The 19668-nt window shown below is 37.7% G+C and overlaps 1 protein-coding gene across 2 annotated transcripts in view; it reads right to left on the reverse strand.

The window, feature by feature from the left end:
* Nucleotides 1–19668, reverse strand: part of TBC1D5 (TBC1 domain family member 5) — a 421860-nt gene that overhangs the window by 201535 nt on the left and 200657 nt on the right. For both annotated transcript variants that reach the window (XM_027872233.1, XM_027872232.1), the window contains 3 exons: nucleotides 16622–16710; nucleotides 13615–13665; nucleotides 13459–13528 (listed from right to left, as the gene is read on the reverse strand). In XM_027872233.1, coding sequence (XP_027728034.1) covers nucleotides 13459–13528; nucleotides 13615–13665; nucleotides 16622–16710 — 210 coding nt within the window. The remainder of the gene's footprint in view (nucleotides 1–13458; nucleotides 13529–13614; nucleotides 13666–16621; nucleotides 16711–19668) is intronic.

Genomic DNA, 19668 nt, shown 5'->3' on the forward strand with positions numbered 1-19668 from the left:
TCATATAAACATAATTTTAGATAACAAATATGGAGCATTGTATGTACCTGTCCTAAGTGTTGTCCTTAATAGAAATAAGAAAAGCACAGGCTAGATTTCATAAATCATTATCTGTAGCAAATCATATGTTAACATTAACTGAACAATGTGTAAAAAGTACAAGAAACTGCTACATTTGTCATTTGGCCTAAACAGAGTGCAGGTCACAGAGCCAGGAAGAACTGGTTCAGATCTTGCCTCAGATATCTACTAGCTCCATAATCCTAGGCAAACTACTTTACTCTGCTGAGGCTCAGTTTCCTCATTTATATAATGGAGATAACAATCATACTTTTGTGAGGAATGCTAACAGTTTGGTTCCCACAGAATTGATAAGAAAACAGGACAGGGGGAGATTAGGTTATTGATTCCAGGCTTTCCAGCTCTCCCCTCCTTTTTTTCTTACTTTCCTGCTGAACCAACAGTTCCTTGCTTCCCACCTTTTTGCAAACCTTGTTGCTGGGGATAAGGTTCCGCGCTTAGACTGTGAGCTCTAAAGCCCAGCCAATGGGAAGAGGAGCTAGTGGGAGGGTGGGGATTCCGCCCTAGGGTCTACATAAACTGGCTTTGATCTACGCTCCCTGGCACACCCCGGCTGGAGCCATCTTGAGAGCATGCTGGGTGCGTCCTTTCTTATGAGAAAGCAATAAAACTCCTTTTTGCCTTTCTTAAGAAAAAGTCTCTGGTTTGATTATTTTGGGGGTCACAAACACCCCACACACTTTCTTCACAGGGTTGTTGTATCAAGTGAGATAATATAGGTAAAATAATTTGTAAATGTTAAAGTGATATATAAATGTTAGCTTAGTAATGTTAACACATTTTATTAAATATTAATATTAATAAATATTATCAATATTATTTGACAAAATGAAGTAATCAGTAGAGCAATGTTTAGTTACAAAGATTCTTCTCAAAAAAGGAGTTATCTCTTGGGTATGCTTGGTTTATACAAGGTTTCCTAATAAATAGAAGCACAAAAATAATGATTCGCTACAATATAAAATGAGACATAAAAGAGAGAGGGATATGATTTCCAAGGGCAGTTGAAAATTGTCGTGTTCTGTGTGAGGAACAGCAATGAAGCCAGGGTCCCTGAAGAGAAGAACTCGTGGGCAGTAAGTATAAAGAGAGTGCAAAGGCAGGAAATGGCCAGGTTAATGTCAGAGACTTTTGTACCTGATCCTGAAGGTAATAGGGAGCCACTGGCATTTATTGAGTAGGGAGGTGACACGGTCACACCTGCTTTTTGGGTTGATCTGGCAGCTAAACAGAAAATGGATTGGAGTGGGGAGAGATTTGAGGCAGAAAGAACAACAGAAAGCTACTGCCACAGTCTAGGTGTGAAGTGAAGAGAGCCTGGACTAGGGTGATGGCACTGCCAGAGGAGAGAAGGGGGCAAATACAAGGGATGTTAGGTAGAATTTTTTTTTTTTGGTGAGGCAATCGGTGACTTTTCCAGGGTCACACAGATAGTAAGTGTCAAGTGTCTGAGGCCGGATTTGAACTCAGGTCCTCCTGATGCCAAGGCCAGAGCTCTTTTCACTGTACCACCTAGATGACCCTAGGTAGAATTCTTCCAAGAATGTTTTGAATGCTTTTTTATTATTGAACATCCATATTTTTTCATTTTTGCTTAGGCTTAGATTCACAGGGTAGGTAAACCTGGGCTGTATCCTGAGCTCTATTTCTCTTCAGAACTCATTATTTAAACCCTTCTGTGTTTTCTAGTGGGTACAGAATAGTCTTGTGTTATTCAAATTTCTTTTCTTTAATATTTGAAGGATCTTCTAGTCACTTAAAGGATTTGTTGTTTCTTTATTGAATTGTTAAAATTAACCACTTTGTATCTAGGAGTTTGCAGTTTTGGGTTTCTTTGTTTTCCTGGAGGCAATCTGTGCATTATTTCAATTGGTATTTCATCTTCTATGTTCAGAAGTTCTGGGAAGTTTTCTTGAATTATTTATTGCATTTTGGTGTCCAGGTTTTTTGAACTGACATGCTCTTCTGGGAGACCTATGAATCTTAGGGTTATTTCTAACATCCTAAGTTTTACTTGAATGGAGAACTTTTTTTTTTAAACTTCTCTTCTAGACTGCCCTTCACTTCTGGGCATCTGAATGCCTAATCAGTTGTCCTCTCTTGTTTCCTTGGTGAGACTTTCCATCACAGATTCCAGTTTTTCTACTCTGCCAATTATTTCTTCATTGCAGACCATAAATTCTGCTCTCACAATTCTCATTTCAGCCACTCAGAAAAGCATGCTGTGGTTCTACGTTCTCTTCAAATTCCAGAGAGCTCTCTGCTTCATCTAAGGTTAAATCATTTTCCTTCGTTTTACAGTATTTATCCATAGGTGACTGAACTCATTTGTGAGATCTGGGGATCATATTTCCTTCAGTTATTAATGTGTTTTTCCTGTTATTTATTTGCTTATGCTCAATGTCTTTTAAAATTCTTCCTCCTGAGATTTTGGGTATGAAAATTTCAGTCTTTTCCCCTTTATTTTCCTCTGTTGTTCACTTTTTGACTCCCTTTCCTCCTACACTGATTTCCCTGGGGGTTGGATCTCAAGCATCTAAGCCTCCTCCCACACTATGCAATTCATAGTTCACTAGCTTAGCTTTCTGCCCCAAGTGACTTTTGGGTGGATAGAAAAGGCACCAGATGGATGTTGGGTTCTTTAAAACACACACACACACACACACACACACACACACACACACACACACGAAGATTCAGAGGCTCTCCCCTTCTAAATTCTTCACTTTAAGAGTTCAGTTTTTCTTCAGAAGGACATTACTGATAATGACTTTGCACTGACTCTCCTCTATCTTGATCAGACCCCACACAACCTTTCAAGGAATTTAATCTAAGGCGGGGAAGTCCATGGTGTACGTACTTGGATGGAGACAGATCCTTTTGTCTAGATAGTCCAAGGCTGGGAGTGATCTGGTATAGTTGGGGGTGGTCTGGTATAGAGATATTTTCTCTGTCCAGGGGTGACATCACCCCCTACTGGTCTATAAACTGTGAGCCCACTGCCATGACTGTTTTTGGTGTAAAAAAATGGCCAAATGACCACTCTTTTATTAATAACCTGCTGGCCTTATTAATAAAATGATTAAATTACCCAGAAACTGTGTCTCTCAAACTTTTATCAATGTCACAAGCCCATGTGTCAGGACATCGAGTGCAGCTTTGCTGCCTGCAGCATGATTGGCAGAGGAAGAAGGTTCTGAATAAGGGGGAAGTAGCATAGAATTTCTAATCTTAAAAAAGGGCTGCTGATGCCCTAAACCACAGAGGAAGTTGAAGTTGCATTATCTTTGTTGGATAATTTCTGTTCTGGAGAGGTCTGAGAGGTCCCGAGGACCAGAAAAAATGTCCATTCCTCCATCTTGTTGGTTATGTCATACAGATGTCACAAAGGTAGAATTGACAGGTCTTGGTGACAGACTAGATATGTTTAGTGAAAAAGGGAAGCGTCAAGGATGGTACCTGGTTTACCAGCCTGTGTGACTATAAGGACTGTGGTTCCCTTGGCAATAACAGAAACATGAGGAAGTACAGAGTGCTTAGGGAGAAAGGGGTTCAAGTTTTGACATGATGAGTTTAAGATGCATATGGAACATCCAGTCTGAGATGTCTAACAGGCAGGAAGAGATGTGAGACTAGAGGTTAGCAGAGAGAGTAGGGTTGTTTAAGTAGGTTTGGAAATCACCAACATAGAGATGAAAATCTAATCCAGATGAGTTGATGAGATCACTGAGTGAAATAGTATAAAGAGAGAAGAGAAGACAGCCCAGGACAGTCTTGTGGGACACCCACAGTTATTGGATGTGATGTTTAAAGATCCAGCAAAGGAAACTAAAAAGGGAGTGATCAGACAAGTAGGAGAACGGAGGAGAGAGTAGTGTCCTGAAAACCTAAAGAGATGATTAATAGTGTCAAAGGCTTCAGAGGAATCTTGAATCAATTTATCTAGCTAGACACAAATACTAATTATTGCTGTTCACTCATGTCCAACTCTCCCTGACCCCATTTGGGGTTTTCATGGCAAGGAAACTGGAGTGGTTTGATGCTTCCTTCTCCAGTTCATTTTAAGATTTGGAAACTGAGGTAAACAGAGTTAAGTGACTTGCCCAGGGTCACAGAGCTGGTGTCTAAGGCCAGATTTGAACTCAGAAGATGAGTTTTCTTGACTCCAGGCCTGGAACTCTATTCACTGTACCACTTAGCTACCCCCAAGTAGTCCTTGTTCAGTCATTTCAATCTGATCTGACTCTTCATGACCCCATTTGAAGTTTTCTTGGCAAAGATTCCTTCTCCAGATCATTTTACAGATGAGGAAACTGAGGCAAATTAAGGTTAAGTGACTTGCCCATGGTCACACAGCTAGAAGTATCTGAGGCCGGATATGGACTCAGGAAGATGAGTCTTCTTGACTCCAGGCCTAGAGCTCCATCCACTGCACTACTTTGTGGTTAAAAAAAGTAGTACTTTATTTATTGTTGCTGGTACAGACAAATTCTGTATTGGATTCAGAATTGTAAAGAAATTAAGACCATAGACAGGCTAATTATCATAACTTATATAATGGCTTCTGTGTTTCCTCAGATCAATTAAATAGCCTTTAAAGTGTTAATCTTTGTGCCAAATGTTTATAGGGTATTCCAACACTTCAGTTCACTTCCCCTATATTTACCATTACCACTGTTCTAATTTTCCTTTGTCTCTATCTTTTGGTCTCCACAGGTAGCAAAGTTTTTGAAAAAGATAATGTCGTTTACAAATACAAGTTTTTAATGCTATTACTAATCCTATGGTGAAGACCTTCAAATATAACACATAGAGCTATGATTCATAAATCCCTGATCTTATGTTTCCAGGACTTCTCTACTCAAATGTTTTGCCATCCTCATTTAAAACTGTGCTTACAGACTCCTAAAGAAAAGCCAGAGCATATGGAATTCAAATCAGGCCTGATGTCATGATTTCTTTGAGGCCTACGTTATGTGAGCCAGTGGTACTTCATTTTAATGGATCAATAAAGTTATGTTAACACAACGGTGCAGCCTGAGATATGCATCTGAATATGTCAGTATATGTATTTTTAGACATTCAATGCTGATGGACAATAAGTTGGGCCCAGAATTAAACAGGAGACTATCAGGCTGGATTGAGTTTGGAAAACTGTCCAGTGCCTTGAAAGATCTTTAAGCTTCTTTCTGATGCTAAATGCCTATCTTTTTAACATCAATTTTTTCATATCAATTAATCAACAAGTATCTCTCAGCATCAGGTACTGTATTACGATAGCCTATGACTAGGAAGTGTGGACTAGTGAAGGTCACCCAAAGGGCAAGGAGAGATACATGGTGAAGGTGAGTAGGCTACAATCTACTAACATTAACCATCAATACTAACAACTCACTATCACTCACTATTTAAAAAATAAAGAAGTTAGCTGAAAAGTACTTTGATAGATGTATGATTTCATCGGTGTGGTTCTGTGCAGTGGTAGATGATGATGATGAAAAAAGTCACTATCAAAACATTACTTTATGGTTTGAAAAGTGCTTTCCAAATTATTACTTCATTTGATCCTCACCCTGGGAGGCAGGTGCTATTTCCCCCCTCAACTATGGCAGACAACATTAAGTGACTTGCCCAGGACTCCAGGTCCGGCATTCTATCCACTGTGGCTCGTGGTAGCCTTTCATCATATGGTAGCCTTCTCATCTTGCGTCAGGGGCACCCAGTCCAACCCCTTCACTATTTTATAGGCCTCCGACCACATGGGCAGTAAACAACCTAGCCAAGAAGTAAATCCAGCCACTCTTACTCTCAATGAAGTACTTTTCCCATTACATATCTTGATATTATTTGGATATCAAGGAAATGTGTAGGTTATTGGTAGTTTTCTATACTTTAAAAGATGCTATCAGAGAAACATATGGGGAGACTAGAAAGGTAGTGAGATCAAGGGTTAATGGATGGATCATCTGTTGGCTTCACTTCTGTGCATGTAATGTTAAGAGATCAGGCATACAGGGTGGACCATGGAGGATTTATAAAAAAGGCATGGACCAGAATTGCACAGGATTAGGTGGTGGTTGCAGGTTCTGTCCTTTTGGAAGAATTAACTATATTGAGGAGATTAGAGACCCAACAATGTGCTTAAAGAACTTCCTATTGTATAGAAGAAAAGAATTTCCATGTGCTACTAGGTAATCTTTAAATACTTTTAAATCTACTTCTTATAAACACCAATTATCTTACAAAAATTGGCATGAGAAATTATTCATTATTTTAAAAAATTCAGGACAAAGATCAAATTAACTATTAGTATTACTACGGATGATAATCACTCTTTAAAAAAATGGTCCTTGAGAGGATTCTTGGAAGACTGCGGAGTAGGTCAGAAAATTTCAAGATCTCAAGATATTCCTCCACAAAAGAGATAAAATAGCACCTCTGAGAGAACATAGAGCAGTGAAAATAAATAAGAGTAGGGGCAGAAGAGGGGTCCTCCTGGGACAATCAGAGAAGATTGGAAGAAAAATCCCAGAATGAGATTTCCTCCTAGTGAAGATTAAGCACCTCCAGGCTAGTACTGCTTAAACAAGAAATGGTAAAGCCTGGGGTTAGCTGGTTGGGACAGTGAGGGGAGTTGGGCTTCTGACCAGGGGAAGATATAGGGAACCTCTGCAGACAAGGAACGCCAGGCACAGCTGTGCTGCAGAGACATGGTGGGAGCAAGAAGGAACCAGTACATGCTGGGTGAGTGCAGAAGCACCAGGTCAGGGACGCCTCTGCTGTGGGCACTTACAGGCTGGAGGTCTTGGTTTGAGTTCAAGGTCAAAGGGGAGAAGTGAAGAGGATCAGAGGCCAGAGGCACCATCCCCCATACCTCAGGACTAGAGGTGATTATAAAAACTAAACTATTGCAAAAAAAAAAAATGCACAGGCAAAGGAGGAAGAATCCAACAATAGAGAGATATTATGGGAATAAAGATCAGGACTCACCTTCAGAGGAGGATACTGAAACAAAGGAACCCTCTTCCACCCCAAAGAGTAATGTCAAATGGTCAGCTGCCCAAAAGGAATTCAGTGAAGAAATGAAAAAAGACTTTAAAATCAAGTGAGACAGACTGAGGAAAAACTAAAAAGAAAGATAAGAATAATCCAAGAAAAACAAGAAGAATATGAAAAGAAAGCCAACCAATTAGAGAAGGAGATTCAGAATCTTAAGGAAAAAAATGACTCCTTGAAAATCAGAATTGGGCAAGGGGAAGCCAGTGAAATTATAAGAGATTTAGAAACTTAAAAAAAAAATATGTAAAGAATGAAAAAAACAGAAGACAATGTGAAACATCTCATAAGAAAAATAACTGATCTGAAGAACAGATAAAGAAGAGAAAAGTAAGAATAATTGGACTAACTGAAAGCTGTGATCAATAAAAAAATACAATAACACAAAGAAAATTGTCCTGAACGAGAGGGGAAAATAGAAATAGAAAAAATTCATTGATCACCACCTGAAAGAGATCCTAGGAGGTAAACTCAAAGGAATATTATAGTCAAATTCCAAAACCCCCAGCTCAAGGACAAAATATTATGAGCAACAAGAAAAAAACAATTTACATATGGTGGTTCCACAATTAGAATCCCACAAGACCTAGCAGTGGTAACACCAAAAGATCACAGGTCTTGGAACACTACATATCGAAGAGCAAAAGAACTGGGCTTCTGGCAGAAAATATCATACCCAGCAAAATTAAGGATAATTCTGAATGGAAAAAAAAAAGGACATTTCATGAACTGTCAGACTTTCAGGACTTTGTTTAAAACAAAACAAAACCCTTAAACTCAATAGAAGATTTGACATACAAGAGCCAAGAAAATTATAAGGTACAAATGACCAATGACCAATTACAAGGCACTCAATAAGGATAGAATGTTTACCTTTATGTAAGCAAAAATATAAAACCTATGTCTAAGATAAGATTAGGGTAGACCTGAGTATGATATGACTTCACATAGTAAAACCATGCCAGAACAGCTAAAAGAATAATTATCTTATGCAAACGAGGTGTAAGAGGAAGAATCAATACAGAGGAATTAGATGGGGGAGGAGGGCTGTTAGTTCTAGAACCTTTCATCAGGTATGGGTTCAAGAGGGAAGCATACATCTACATTTAAAAGAGTATAAAAGTCTTCTAAATTTAGAAAGAAATAAAACTCTAAGGGGATAAGGACAGGAGAGAGGATAAAGGAGGAATCTTTAGAGGGGAGGGTAAAGGAATAGGTCAAAAGGAGTGTACTAAAGGGTGTTTAGATTTAGGGGAATGGGAAGATAGGGGAGGGATTGCTGGGGGGTGGTACGGTAAGTAATAGGAAGGCAAGGTAGCAGGTAGAAGTAAAGTAGAGGAGCTGGGAGAAAGGAAATAAGAGGTACGCATAAACATAAAAAACAAAGATTAGGAGTAGAATCTCTTAGGGAAAGTATATGTCTAAATATGTACGTATGTATGTATGTGTATACATGTATACGTGTATATCAATATCTACATATAAATATACCCATATAAGGAAGCAAAGAAAAGATGGACAGCTTTCAACATAATGTGCAGTATTTAATATATAGGCTTTCTTGAAATGAAAAGTTATTGCTATACATTCTGAATCCTCTCCTATATTCTGCTGTGCACATGACGTTTTTCTTTTCTTATTTTATATTTCTTTTTCTTTTCTTATTACGTATTTAAGTTTTAGTATTTGTCTAAAATAAAAATTTAAAAATGGACCTCCAGTGATGTCTACCTGAATTACATTTAATAATTTATATCCATCTTAAAACAGCATTTAGTATTTTAGAGCCCAATGTTTACCCTAAGACATCAGAAAGAAAAAGGAGCCACTGAACCATATATAAGGATCCCCTTAGGATGCATATTGTTGACTTAGTTTTAAAATGTAAGATTATCTATGTTTTATTGTATTTTTATTTTGCAAAATATTTTCCTATTTATATTTTAATCATGTTCAGGTCACATCCAAGAGTGTTGTGGGCCCTCTGTTTGATACCTCTGCTCTAAGAAGTCAACACCTCCTCAAGAAAGCAACTTAAAAGCAATTTGAAAAAAAGTGGTCACATGATTATTTTACCTATTTTGATCTTATAGTTTAAATGCAAGATAGAAGTATATGGAGGTCTGTGCCAGTCAGTCTGAAGTATTTTTTCCCCCTAGATACAATTTTTATCAATTATACCAAAAAAACCAGAAGTTAATCATTTTTAGAAGGCTTGGATAAATTATCTCTCTGTAGGAAATATGATCTTTAATTGTGGAATTCTTGGGAGGGAATCTATCCTGAATGAACCTGTTAAAAATGTTTAGTTTAATGAAATCAGATCAATTTCTAGTACGAGTAGTATGAGTTGTCATTAAATCAATAGCATGTGTAGTCTATTATTCTGATCCTTGATAGGAGCTCTTGTGTGGTCTATTAAAGACTGCCGGCATAAACTGTACATTAAAAATATTTTCCCTTTGCTCAGAATACTTAAGATAAAAATCTCTTAAATTTAAGAAAGTAGAAAGTAATGCTGATGATCACTTACATGCTAAACAGCTTAGCTTATCTTCCATTGAAATCATAATGGAAGATAAATGTGATGCAGAATATTCCCTTACCTCCAGGATTTCTTTTCATAACAAAGAATGTGATTTGCATCTGTCAATTATAAAAATCTTAAGACATTGAAAAGGGGAGAGCTTTAACTATAAAAAGAACTATGAAACTTTCTATTTGCAAACAGTATAAATGTATTTAATGAAATGTTTAAAGGTAAGAATCCCAAGAAACAGATTTTCAAACTTAAGAATAATTATCATAATAAGAATGCGATGTCATTTGTGTGAGTGGTTTGTTTTCTTCAGAAGATAAACCTTTAGGCCTAAATTTATCTCGCTCCATTGTTAGACACCAATCACCAGAAAGAAAGCTCCCAGAGGGTAAAGCAGGTAACTCCATCTAGTAGATTGCTACACCCTCAGCAGCAGCCACTCAATAAATACTCACAGGCACTGAAATTCGAAAGGCAGATCTACATTGTCTCTATCAGATGGAAACAGAATAACTGAATGGGAAAAGCTCAACTTACAGTTCATCTGTAGAAACTTTGAAACAGAAAGGAGTGGATTCATTAAATGGGAAATCAATAAGCATTTTACCACATATTCCTTTTTGTAAGAAATGTACATGTTGACTTTTCTATAGAATTAATGTGAATGTTTAGAAATTGCATTTGATTGCTTCCAATAAAGGGACTGCTTTCACTGTGTCAACCACTTAAAAGAATTCGATGACACTGTGTATACAATGAGAATTGGCCTGGCATGGAAGTTAGAGAGGGTCAGCCTTATAGAGTTAGGAAGATCTGGCATGAATCCTGCCTCCGACATCACGCATCAGCTGTGTGACCACAAGCAACTTATTTCATCTATCAGTTCATCAGGCAATTCTCCAATACTGTAAGTCAGTAAGGGGTTGCTGAAACTGGTAGAATTGGTAGAAGGAGTTTTTATGCCAGAAGGTCTTTAAAGTAAGAAATCATGGGTCTAGATTTTTAAAAAAACATGTACATTACCACTAAATATGCTTAGACATTTAAGGCATGCATGGCCAAATTTGATTTTGTGCCTTAATAGTAGTGATATCATTGACATTTTGCTTTTTAAAACTAAAACTTAAGCCTTTAAGAAAAAAAGAAAAGAAATAGTTATATGTGTTTTCCTAGAAGTAAGTTTGTTGTGAGTCATTCACATTACATAAACATCATACACTTTCCAGGTCAATTTACCCAACATGAATATCAATATCAAGCATCAATGATTAGGCATCATTGAAAAAAAAAAAGAAAATGCTCTGTTTTATATAACACTCAAATATTAAAACACGAATTCCCTTGAGAAGGGTCAATTTTATATTAGAAGTGACCACTTAACGTGCTGATCACCAGAAGGCTAATATGTTAAAATTCACTCAACTGAGCTTTCCCCAAGCTACCTGCATCAGTTTTAAATTGCCTGACAAGAAGACAACACAGGCACAGCAACCTGGACTTAAAGAGCACCCCCAACTGAAGACTCCATAGGACTAGATGATGTCTAAGGGAAAGTTCCCTCTGGTGCTATCAAGAATCCCAATTTTCATGACGCTCAAACATCTAAAAGTTTTTGTGAAGTCATCGATTCAGGATGATACGGACCATGGCCAGTTCACACCTGGCCATCCTGCGTGATGCTTGTCTGCATCTTCCCCACGAGCGTCACAGGTGGTCCACCAGACACGGAGAAGGCACCAACACTGAGGCTGCCCGTGTCACTGACCATCTCTCTTTATCTTACAATTCCTGCATGACATCTTTTACTCTTGTTCTTCCCTCTGAGTTTCCCAGTTGTCTTATAACACAATTTGTTCAAACTCACCATGGCTCCCTGACATCAAGCAAGGCTGGCAAAATGTCACTATTGAAAAGCTGGGACTTTTGTTTCATGGGAAGTTTGGGGTCAGTAAAGCTTTACAGCTTTCCCAAAGAAATCCAGGCTACTCTCATCTTCCAGGTCAACTCTGGGCTCAACTCACGGCCAACTGGATGACTGGTTCCCCATCCGTGTACTTTTAGATGAGCCTCTATAGCAGAGGCTCTTAATCTTGGGTCTTGGACCCCTTTGGCAGCATGTGCTGAAACCTATGGACTCTTCCTCAGAATACTGTTTTTAAATAACACAAAGTATTACAAAGGAAACAAAATTAAATTGAAATACAGATGTATAAATAGGAGAAAAAGCAAAACTTCCAAGTTCAAGGACACCAGCCACCTAAGCTGAGGATCCATATTACGGTGTCCTCACTGGTCTCTGCTTAAAGTCTCTGTCCATTCCAGGCTATACCCCACCCTGTTGCTCAGGTGATTTTCCTTAATCACAAGTCAGACCTTGTCACTCCTCTACTCTACCAATGCCAATAGCTTCCAACTGCCTCAGGATGATATATTAACTCTTTGTTTGACTCACTGCTTCTCCCACATGACCTTTCATCTCTAGTCTCCAGGACTTTGCCCTGGCTATTTCCTATGCTTGGAACGCTCTCCCTCCCCACCTCCACCTCTGCTAATCCTCTACGTCCTTCAAGGTTCAGCTTCAGCAGCACCTCTAGAAAGGAATCCTTTCCTGATCCTGTCAACTGGGAGCACCCTCCCTCCCTCCTTCCACTGTCTTATATGTATCATAGAGAGTAGACAGTCCTTGTCTACGTGGAGATGAGAGATGTACATGATGTCACCCCAGAGGGAATGTTGGTTCCTTTGAAGGCAGGAACTGTTTTTTTTTTTTTTTTTTGCTTGTACCCCTACTACTTTGCATAATGCCTGTCATATAGTAGGTACTTAATAAATATTGATTGACTGATATGATCCTATGACCTGGTCTAACATTTTCAACTGCTTAAGATGGCTAAGACAGACTAACATATAATATTAAACTAGAATGCAAATCAAAATATAAATTGAAATAAGCAACAGTATACTACTTGTTCTAACTGCTAATCATCAACTAGTGTAGTAATAATTAATTGACCGGAAGTTCTCCATAGTTGGTTATATGTGATAAATTACAAAATAAATAGTAAGGGATATTGATGATAAATGTATCAGACTATGACTATTAGTGATGGCATAACATCCTAGTTCACCAAAATTATATTAAGCATAGTATCAACTGTATTAACTCAGTTGGAGAAAAATGATGCAAATAAATAAATGGGTTTCAATTAATAAATTAAGTAGACAAATCTATAAGCATTTATTAAGTGCCTACAATCTCTCAGGTACTGTGCCAAATGCCAAAGGGAACCAAATTAAACTGAAGTAGAGATGTATAAAAAAAGAAAAAGAAATAATTACAAGTTCATGGCACCAGTTACTAGGCTGACGATCTACTTTGTGGCCTCCTGACTGATCTCCCTGCTTAAAGTCTCTCTCCATTCCACTAGGAGTAAGCTTAGGTAGAATAAGGATTCAGCAAAATGCAATGAAACACAGATAATTACAGTATATTCTATTTTTTTCCCATGGAAATCTGTAACACAAGTAATTATTATCTATACCACTCAAACCTTTTATACTGTACACGGACGTCCACTATGTTTTGTGGTATGTTTGTTTGGTCACTGTCTTTTCTAAACATCACATGGATATTGATGATTCATGTATTTCTTTTGCTGTATTAATTTTTGGGGAGAACATCAATCTTGCTTACTACCCCCCATGCCCTTTAGGTCACCCCTCAAAGTTTATAATCGGAATCAAGAGGAAATGAATATAGTAAAGGTTTTTAAGGAATTCACCTTTTGACCATCATGCTCAAAAGTCGAAAACCAGGGTTCAGCAGTTTCCATAAGGTGTGAAAACATTGCACTAAAAATGGAAGGGGAAAATGGTTATTAATTGCCATAGTAGAAAAGTTATTGAAAAGAATTTGTCAAAACAGTTTTTATACTTACTAGGCATCATGTTCCAGATACTCAGGGTTCAAAAGAGCTTTCATTTCCTCACTTAAAACAAAACAAAACAAAACAAAACACAAGTGAATAATCAAAGTTTGAATTTGGGTCAGCACTCTCCATTTACCACTATAAAGAAAACCATATTCCTCCAGATAGTTCAAATGAGAAAAATTAGCTCTCTTAAATGAAAAGAGAAACTCTATTGAATAAATAAAGTCTTTCCTTTCTATTAAGATCAAAAACAAATTAGTTGCCTCGTCGGCACTACAATGAAGTAGCTATCTTATTATTCCAAATAACAAATTACTGAATGTCACAATAGAAACCTTGACTATGCTTGATCTAGAATAATTGATTACTCTACAATCTATCACTGTTTGTCCAAAAGGGAAAAAAAATGGTTACTGGTCAAATTTGCAATATAAAAACATTAATTTATTTTGTTTTAATAGCTTCTATTTTTATTGTATTTTAACAGCAATTAATCAGTGACAGCTCTTCCTATCAATCTAGTCTACAGTATTACTTAACTTTTTTGATGGATAACGCCTATTGATAAAATAGCATTTTTCCCCCCTGGCAATGAACTATCCCTTATTTTTTTAAGTGAAGTAAATTCTATACATAATATTTTATGTAATTTTTTTAAACAACAATGTACAAAAACAATTTATGCAAACACACTACTCCAATAATCACAATGGATACAGCAGAAGAAAGTTTATGTAGAAACTAAAGTTAAAATTGTTGAGCTTCAAAAAACACAAGAAGATTAAAAATATTAACATATTTGACTAGAAGGTAAACAAAAATATTAGTATAACTTACTGGGTTAAAAGAAAGCTAGAATGCTATGTAAAATATAGACAAGACACTTATAAAGTAATGGGAGCAGAGGAAGGTCAAAGCATAAAAACAGTTATTACATAAAGGAGAATGAGAGAAGTAAAAAGGAGAAAGTCAAATAAAATGCCTTAAGAATTTTAAGAGAAGGAAGAGAAATCAGCCCCGGGGAGGAGAAGGGAGAAAGGGAATCATGCAGGGTTTATTCAAGTTTGGCCAAGAAAGAAGAAGAAGAGGGGGAAGAATGAGAACAGGGGATTAAGACTCATTAAGTTGGACTAGAACTTGGAACATGAAAGGGAGAGGCAGGAGGAGACTGGTTTGAGCCAAGAATAAAGACAGACTCTGAAGTGTAAACTTCTAGTCAATTAACAAATGGGGAAAAACCTGGCGAAATACCCTGTATCGACATTTTTATTAGTCAGATATGGATTATAAGATTATTCACAATCATTCGTCTCTCCCCTTCCTTCACCCTTGTCCTCTCTGCCCAGAGCTGGAGGTTAGCCAGCAATGGCCAGATGACCACTTCTCAGCTATCTTCCAGATCACTTACTGCAGACTGCTGTTTGGCTGTTTTCAGTTGTATCTGACTCTTTGTGACCCCAGCTGGGGTTTTCTTGGAACAGATACTGGAGTGGTTTGCGATTTCCTTCTCCAGCTCATTTTACAGATGAGGAAACTGAGGCACACAGGATGAAGTGACTTGCTCAGGGTCACACAGCTATTAAGTGTCTGAGGCCAGATTTGAACTCAAGAAGGTGAGTCTTCCTGACTCTAGGCCTGGTGGCGCCACCTAGCTGACCTGTACCATGGACTAGGCAGCCCTGTAGTTTGTTTCTATCATTGAGATGCTGGGATTCTTGGCTAAGCCCACTTTCCATGTAGTTGGTCTGTCTCAGCATATACAAATTAACTTTACCACTGGCATAATGTGTTTGTTTTACCAGGTGACAAAGTCATTCAATATTTTCCCTAAACAAATTAAACGATCTTTGAATTATTTACTGTTTGGTGTTATCTTTGTCACAGTTCCTTTCCATTAGGAATGGGGACATTTCATTTCATCTTTATGACAGTTGATTTCCTTTAGCAAATGAGGTAGTGCAGATCTGGAAATGAGAGACTGGATCTTGGGGTCAAGGTCCTAGGTGAACTTAGAGCTCTTTATGTGAACAAGCTCACAGGGATTTTCACGTTTATCTTAATAGAGCAGATTTCTTCTGATTAGCTCACCAAAGTGCTCATCTTCCTTTGGAGCCAAATTGGCCTATTTGCTTCTACTTTCCTCTGTGCCCCTGTTCTTGATATTCTTAATGTATCCCTTGAATGTCCACTTGGTAACAACAACCACCTGTCATGTTCTAATTTGCATTATGGTTATTGGCATAAGCCTACTAGACTACAAACTCACAAGTTCTTATTTCATCTCTGCATTGTCGCCAGAGTGTAACATCCCTCTGCACACGGTTAGAGGATTCTCCACACCTACGGCTCCAAATTTACTATAATAATGAAGGAAAACAAGGGCATTCTCAAAGTTCTAGACTAAACTTTAAGGAAAACAAATGTTTCCAACTCATGCTGAAACGTGGATTCTACTGACCAAAAATGTAAAAGGATTCATTATGAAATAAGTCAATTTCCACAAGATAGTCTGTATATCATGGCTTCCTTGGAATTTTAGTAAGCTAACCTAGGATTAAAACCACCTACTATAACAATGGGAGGAGCTAGGTGGAACAGTGGATAGAGTGGTAGGCCTCTAGTCAGGAAGACCTGAGTTTGAATTCAGCCTCTGACACTTACTAGCTGTGTGACCCTGGGTCATTTAACTCTATTTGTCTCAATTCCCTCATCTGGAGAAGCAAATGCAAACCACTGTAGTACCTTTTCTAAGGAAACCCCAAATGGGGCCATGAAGAGTCAGACAGGGCTGAAATGACTCAATGTCATCAACTCTGACAAAGACTACTTAAAGAATGGACCCCACCTCATTGGTTCTTTTTATCTACACATTTAGAAGGTACTCAATTAACATCCCCTTCATTATAGAGGACTAGAAGGGGAGGGTAGAGGGACAGGGGAATTATAATGGGACTAGAAGTACAGCTGGACAATGAACAGTGGCTAATGAAGACTACTCAAAGTGAAGACTTGCCTTGGCCGCGCTGCTTCACTGGCATGTAGGAAGGCTTGGTGGTCACAATGTAGGATAAAGACTATCGGTGCTAACAGCTCATGCATACCCTTAGACGTAAGAAGAAAATGAGAAAAAAGATGTTGAATCCATTAGATTATAGCACACTACAAAGATGTATTTCTATAATCTGCAATAGCCAGTAACATTACCATATACTGCAAAAGAAAAAAAATCAAATAGCTTCAAAAAAAGTTGTCTCCTTTTAAAAAATTGTCAGTTCCAACTGAACCATAGCATTTATTCTTCTTCAAGATACAGTGAGTGGTTTTCTTTTAAATGACACAGCAGACAATAAATTGGCATGGTAGACAACCTTGCACCTGTCAGTTGCTACAAGAACTACGCTCATAAATATGAATTTCACTTATGCAAATTACAATCATGAGCTTCAGCAGAAAGATCTGCAATAAGAAGGGTAACGGAGAAAAGTAGACTGGAGGAAATTACACCCAATGTTTTCATTGTATAATGGCTCAGAATTAGGATGTCAGTAGCTTTTGAGAAGAGCTGAAGTCAGCTAGCTTAGAATGTTGGGCAATGAAAGGTCCCTACCTTATGAGGGTATGACAAAGAAACAAAGGCTTTTAAAATATAGTTTTCATTATGTTTATCTTGTGAGATATTTTTTAAAAAGCAATAAATTTTTTTCTGACAATTCAAAGGTTTTAAATTAAATTTCATTTAGTAATCTAAAAAAATAGAATTCACTACTAAAATTGTGACTTACTAATCCTAAGGATTAATTGAATATAATTAAGCAACAATATTTAATGTTAAATTAGTAAGATGTCCTATTATAGTTAAGATCATTTGGTGGGGAGCATGGGTAAATACACTGTTGTATGTGAATTTTCTAGATAACTTAATCATTACCCCCACATGACAAATTTTTTCCATTTTGAATATTTTTGATGGACATCTTGGCTCTCTTCTAAAACAAACGTTAACAAACACAATTTTATTTTACCTTAATGGCTCAAGATCTTTGTCATGAACATCAATTAATAAACTTTTTGAATACAGAGATACTGCCCCCAGGGACCACTTAGATATTTAAGTAGAGTTCCTACACTAAGTGCTACTCGAGTTCTTGGGTCTGCTTTTCAATGCAGCTTTCCCATGTCTGTATTCTCCAGGATGCTCACACTGGCCTACCAGTCATTCATTGAAGTAGGCATCCCATCTCGTGCCTTTGGGTTTTCACATGTGGTTCCACATTTCTGGAAACAATTCCTTCCTCATCTTCACTCCTTAGAATCTCAAGCTTCCTGCAGAGATCAGCTCAGGGGCCACCCCATACACAAAGCCTTTCCTGATTGCCCCATTTGGAGGTGCTCTATCTACATGTAATATCCCACCCATCAAACGGATCCAGCAGGAGGAGGCAGCCAGGTAGCCCTTCTCTAACCTTCGTTCCACTGTACCCATGCCCTTTCCTGTTCCTGGTTAGACACTGACACCCCACCCCCTACATTCACAGTCCTCTGTGAGGAGAAGGGTCATTCTATCCCACTATATCCTGCCAGGTCACCAGCCTTCTCCTTGGGAGAAGGAAGAACAACCGTGCATCAGTCTCCTGCCTTCTATCACCACATCTTTTGCCTGGGCGCCGGCCAGTGTCACTGGATTGACACTGAGTCGATTAAGAGTATGAGTTGAGGTGTAAGAAGGTGCAAGAAGACTGGGAAGGCAGGAGAGGGATAAACTCCTTACTTGTCCGCCAGAATGATGCTTCTGAGCCTCCTTTGCTAGCTCTTTCCATGTCATGCCCAATAACTGCAGGGTATCTCCAAAGCTCTATTTTAGGTCCCCTTTTCTTTTTTTCTCTACATACTTGATGATCTTATCAGTTCCCATAGATACAATTACAATCTCTAAGTAAAGCTTTCCAAGATCTACATATCCAGCCTTAATCTTTCTTCTAAGCCCTAATCCCAAGTTTCCACCTCACTGTGAGACATTTTAGCCTGGACAGCCTGTAGACATCTCAAACTTAACTTATCCAAAACAACAGTCATTATCTTGCATTTTTTCCTGAACTTACTCCCTCCCCCCCAAACAATAATCACTTCCATATGCTAAGTAGGACAGAATATAACAATTATATATGAAACTGTTAATCTCTATTATGGACTACTTGCTTTTTAAAATATGTATAATAAACTTAACGTTAAAAAAAAGGATACTGCAATGTGCAATGTCTAGGCAAGAGGTGATGAAGACTTGGATTAGTGTGGTGGCTGTGGAAATAGGGAAGGCATGCATTTCTTAATTGCCTCTAATGTGTTAGGCAGTAGGACTACAGACACAAATAACACAATCAATACTTTCAAGGAACTGACATCTACCTGGACGACGGCTATCCTTCAAGAATGCAACTGAGAAGAGTAGGTTAAAGAGTGAGTAGGTAGTAAAGAAATCAAGGTCCTGGGCATAAACAAGTCAGGAAGCAGGAAGTTTGGTAATTATTCAACATGAAAGTGAAACTGATACAGTGAAAGTTGTGCCATTTGACTCCGTACAAGAATTCAATACTTTTAAATTCACTATTAAAAATTCAAGAGTCTATATCCAAAGAGAAAAATGAAGAATATAATAGCCTCTATATTGGATTAGCTAGGGTTGCTAAGTAGTTTTTAAAGTAAGTTAGATGTCTGCTCTAACAGATGAAAAACAAATATTTATATTGTATGATCAAAATATTACCTTTTCTTTTACTTGCAGTTCCAGAAATTAAGAGGAGAGACTATTTTAATTATGATGAAGTAAACTGAATTATTATTTTTAGTTAACTAGCTTACAATACCTGACCATTCTATAAAATTAAGTTTTCTAATCTACATCAAACGTCAAGACAAAGTATAAGAAATTATATATGGACTCTATTATGGACAAGCAATTACGGAAATTTGTCCATAGCACCTTTTAAAAAAGGTTGATACACGAGTTTGACTTTAATAGTTACTTCCCACACACCCTCATAAAGAATATTCACTGCAAATGTT

This window comes from Vombatus ursinus, unplaced genomic scaffold (assembly GCF_900497805.2).
Source record: "Vombatus ursinus unplaced genomic scaffold, bare-nosed wombat genome assembly UNPS02014799.1, whole genome shotgun sequence".
Lineage (NCBI taxonomy): Eukaryota > Metazoa > Chordata > Mammalia > Diprotodontia > Vombatidae > Vombatus > Vombatus ursinus.